Raw genomic sequence first — 5,053 nt, 5'->3', positions numbered from 1 at the left:
TGTGCGAGAGAGGGATATATTTATATGTATACGGAGGAAGAAGTTAGGTCTGTGAGAAAGATGGAGACATGTAATATAAGGAGTGAGATGCGTGTGCATCGAGATTTTGTACATGTGGAAGGAGAAGAGACAAAAAGTTTGATGAGACAGCTCAAAAGAACAATGGACTAGAGGGGAATCTTGTGGGCTGAGGGATTGATAATTTTGTGTGGGAGGGAGGAAGAGGGAGAGAGAGGGGGGAGTTACTCAGCCGTCGTCACGTCATCCTGCATCCAAATGGCCCCGCAATCTCTAGTGCGGTCTGGTCGTCGTCTTTGTTTTTCCCGATGCCCTCCTTGAAGATCAAGGTGGTGTGCATGTGGTGGTGCAGATAAGCATAAGCGACAGTGGTCGCTATATAACCTTGGATGGGGATGGATAGTGTGCTCGGGGGGGGGGGGGACTGTGTGTGTCAAATATTGAGAGAAATAAAACCTATGGAGAGAATGTGTGTGCATAGTAAGCATGCGAGAGAGGCTCATGGTGCGATACAGAGACATTGTGTGTGACGGTGTTTAAGCGATACAGAGAGATTGTGTGCGAGATAAAAGAGATGACTATGGGGAGTGCGTTTGTGAGGAAAAGAGACATAGCGAGAGATAAATGTGTGTGCGTGGTACATGGTGTATATGTGACGGAGAGGTACATGCATGCCAATAGGATTTCCATGAAGAGATTGTGTGTGAGAGATAGAGAGCGATGTAGGGGCCTTGGGCAGGTGGGGGCTGGGTGAGGGTGTCAAAATGTGTGCGTTGATGCATGTTACATGCGATTGTGCGAGGGACGGTCGAATCGAGAGAGAGGGTTGTTGTGTTACGGATGCTCCTCTCTCTCTCACACATGCACACACAAAAAATACAAATAGAAGACCGTTCCCTCATGTATACACAACATCTCGGCATATCTCTATGTCTCACTCATACATGATCATTTGAACATTCACACCTCTATATGACTATCACACGCACACCGTCCCCACATTGCCCTTCTGCCACAACACACTTATGGACACACACGCGCGTTCTCTCTCTGTTATGCACACACAAAATCTCTATTAATTTTTTTGTAGGGGGCACCTAAAAAGTCCAAATCCAAATAATCATGAAATGAAGCTAAATTCAAATATTTGAAAATATTGTAGTGTGAAGAACTTTTCTAGCAAAAAAAAAGTAGAGTAATATTAGGGGATTGTTTTCACACACAAAAAAGGTTCGGTCGATGTTCTAGCGTGACACTGTGAAGCACCTTTCGATCGACCGCGCGGCCGCGGTGCTCGCGCTTGCATAGGATTTCGTATCGATGTTGTGCTAACTAATGTGGTATAAGCGCGGCCGCGATGTACGCGCTTGCGCAGGATTACGTGTACTAGTATGGTGTTCTTTTAAGTTTAACCAACCCTATAACCAAGCTCCCATAAGCACACTTATCAATGTGTCGCCTCCGCCGTTGCGCATGCGTACAACCACTGCATAAGTGGGATAAAAATGTTCTTGGAATGTGTTGAGAGTTGGCGTGCGGTCTTGTTATATGGTAGATAGACCGCCTGCCAAATCTTGTCACATTCTGAGTGTGATTGATGCCCCAACGGATAACTATAGTGGCACTATAGACGGACAAAATGTCGGATGTTTTTCGTATCCGAAAACCGTTGCCAAGCTACACTCCTCCCCTCTCTTCCCATCTAAACTAGCCCACGCCTCCTCTAGCCACCCCTCATGTTGGTGTCGTCAGATTGTCGCCGTACTGGGAACCAGGGTACCCAAACTTGCCTGCCTATGGCCCGCGGCGTGGCTCCAACAACGCCCTGGTACGGCCCATCTTTAGCATCGACAAGACAAGACCTTCACGAGGGGCCAAGCCTCGTGAGGCGGATGACGCCAAGACCCCCAGAGCGGGAGGAGCGGAGATTCCTATACAAGCGCTCACCTCATAAGGGTGAGGTGACATAAGCCATGACAACCGAGGCCAGGCGGGCGCCAGCGGGCGCAGAGCTAAGGAGGCAAGTGCAGGCACGGAGTCTCGAGGAATCAGCCAAAGGTTTCCATTCTCATGCTACAAGACCAAGACCGCCAGGGCGGCAGGACGGATGTCATCACCGAGCCCACCGTGGCGTCACGACCATAAGCTTTGCAGGAGAAGACCACCTTTCATCCGGATATGATGTACTTCTTGTCCCCTTTCAAACTGGCCGTTGTGGGATCCCTTCCCGCCTTTGCTTTCGAGAAAGAGGACCAAAGCCACTATAAATATAGCCTAGCCACCATTGTCGGAGCGGATCGGACCCGAACCCTCACTAGCTCACTCAAACACAAGAACTGGCCTGTTGAGGTTGTTCTTCCTCTATACTAGTTCATCATCAGCCCCTCGCGAGGCCAATCCACCCCAAAGTAGGAGTAGGGTCTTACACCGCAAGGTGGCCCGAACCTGGGTAAATTGTCGTGTCTCTTTCCTTTCCCGTTCATCGATCTAGCCCGCGAGAGCGACGGGTTGGTAGACAGGAGAGGTTGAGTTCTTCGCACGCACCCCAGAGTTTGAACCTTTCTTGGGTTTTGCGGAGCCCTGAATCACACATTTGGCGCGCCAGGTAGGGTGCATCGAAAATTCACATCCTCATCTGATGTACCCCACCCTCGCTGTACGGTTCCGATGGCGGGCGTCGCTCCACTGGCCGGGCCACCGGGCATATTCGGAAGCACTGCGGGCCTCCGGGCTCTCTCCCCCGCCTTGCAGCAGGTGCAATGGCCGCCAAAGTTCAGGCCAGAGTTGCCGCCTTGATACGATGGCATGACAGATCCGGCGGGGTTCCTCCAGGCGTATACGAAGGTTGTCTCGGTAGCCAGCGGCGACGACAAGGTCATGGTGAATTGGCCCCCCATGGCCCTTACGGGGTGCCGCGTGCCTGGCTCCTTGGCTTGCCGGAGTCTTCGGTGGCCTCCTGGGAAGAGTTGCACGGCCTCTTCATCATGCGCTTTGCAGCACCGGCACCCCATGCCGTCGTGGCCATCCTTACCAGGTCGCAAGCACCGGCCTCGGACTGCCACATCAAGCAGTTCTTCCCTCGGGTGCGCACCGCCCACGCGCAGTGAGGAGCCCCTCCAGGTTGGGTGGCGCCTAAGGCCGACCTCACCTTCGACTCAAGGGACCACCCCGAGACGACGGTCGCTGCTAGTGCGCTCCCTATGCTCTACACCCCCACCATCTGCAATGTACCAGTCACCAGGACCCTCATCGACGGTGCCGCTGGCCTCAACGTCCTCTCTATAGAGGCGTTTGACCAGCTTCATGTGCCATACGGTCAGCTCCTCCCCACCAAGCCCTTCTCTGGGGTCGTTGATGGCTCCACCTGCCCTCTAGGGCTGATCCGCCTCCCCTTCACCTTTGGCACACGCAACAACTATCGCACCGAGCTCATCGACTTTGATATCGCCCACATCGGCCTCCTGCACAATGCCATTCTCGGATATCCAGCCTTGGCCTAGTTCATGGCGGCACTCATCCTAGCTACAACCTCATGAAGATGCCGGGAAGTAGCGATGACCTCACCGTGGCGGGAGATACCAATGACACGCTCATGACCCTGAAGCTCACCTTCAGGAGCGCGGCGGCCATGTGGCCAAGCGCGGGGGGGCGCTTCGGAGGGCCCGAGCGCCGCGCCAACAAATAAGAAGCAGTTGTTTTCTAAAGATCGGGCCGAGACGAAGCAGGTGCCACTCGACGAAGACGGGGGTTCGGGCCTTACCTTCACCATAGGCGCCAGCCTCCCTCCAGACCAGGAAGAGGTGCTGGTCAGCTTCCTCTGCGTGAACAAGGATGTGCTCGCGTGGGAAGCGGCGGACCTGGTCGGGTTTCCGCGTGGGGTAATAGAGCACCACCTGATGGTGTGCCCCAACGTGCGCCCGGTGACACAGAAGGTGCGGCGGCAAGTCCCAGAGAAGCAGTCATTCATCGTCCAAGAGACCCGCAAGCTACAAGAAGCCGGCGTCAATCGGGAAGTGCGGCATCCAGATTGGTTGGCAAACCCGATTATCATCCCCAAGAAGGGCGGGAAGGAGTGCATGTGCGTCGATTTTACCAACCTCAACTAGGCTTGTCCACAAGATCCTTTCCCTCTCCCGTGCATCGACCAGATCGTCGACTCCACCGCCGAGTGCGATTTACTGTGCTTCCTGGACACCTTATCAGGCTATCACCAAATCAAGATGGCGGTGCAGGATGTCGAGGATACGGCTTTCCTGACCCTGTGCGGGGTGTACTCCTACACCTGCATGCTGTTTGGGCTACGCAATGCCGGAGTGACCTTCCAGCGGCTGATGCACATCGCTCTAGGTCAGCAGCTCGGGAGGAACACCGAGGCATACATCGACGACATAGTGGTGAAATCTTGGGAGGCGAGAACCCTTGTTGAAGATCAGGAGGAGACACTTGCCAGCCTGCGCAAGGTGAACATGCGGCTCAACTCGGAAAAGTGCGTGTTTGGCATCCCGTCTGACAAGCTATTGGGCTTCCCGATATCGCACATAGGGATCGAGGCCAACCCAGACAAAACCAAAGCCATAGAAAGAATGAGCCTGCCGCAAACCCTCAAGGAGATGCAGAAGCTGGCGGGCTGCCTAACCTCACTGGGGCGCTTCATCTCCAAGCTAGGTGAGCGTGCCCTCCCTTTCTTCAAGCTGATGAAAAAGAAGGGCCCGTTCGAGTGGACTCCGGAGGCCGACGTGACATTCCAAGACCTCAAGAGGTACCTCACTAGCCTGTCGGTGATGGTAGCGTCGCGCCCCCTCAAACCCCTGGTGCTTTACCTAGCCGACACGCCTCATTCTGCCAGTGCGGCGCTTGTGGCGGTCCGGGAGGAGCGTCTGGTTAAGGGCAGGTCGCGTTGTGCCCTGCACCCCGCCAAGATGCCGCAGCCTCAGGACAGCGCTCCTGAGGCCTCGTCTACCCCTCCACTAGGCGGGGCTCCCGAGAATGGCACCCCTGAGGCCACGGCTACCCTGCCGGGTGACAAAGCTCCTGA

General features: G+C 54.7%; 1 protein-coding gene across 1 annotated transcript; it reads left to right on the top strand.

Moving 5' to 3' along the window:
* Positions 1-3,218: 3,218 nt before the first annotated feature.
* On the top strand, positions 3,219-4,124 carry LOC147975383 (uncharacterized). Its single transcript, XM_087520392.1, has 2 exons — positions 3,219-3,517; positions 3,623-4,124. The coding sequence occupies exons 1-2, from the start codon at positions 3,219-3,221 to the stop codon at positions 4,122-4,124; spliced, it is 801 nt and encodes a 266-aa protein (XP_087376518.1).
* The last annotated feature ends 929 nt before the right edge of the window (positions 4,125-5,053 follow it).

This window comes from Triticum urartu, chromosome 4A (assembly GCF_056163025.1).
Source record: "Triticum urartu cultivar PI428250 chromosome 4A, HENAU_Tu73, whole genome shotgun sequence".
Taxonomy (NCBI): Eukaryota; Viridiplantae; Streptophyta; class Magnoliopsida; order Poales; family Poaceae; genus Triticum; species Triticum urartu.
The sequence above is the reverse complement of the archived record's forward strand: the minus strand, read 5'-3'. Positions and strand labels throughout refer to the sequence as shown.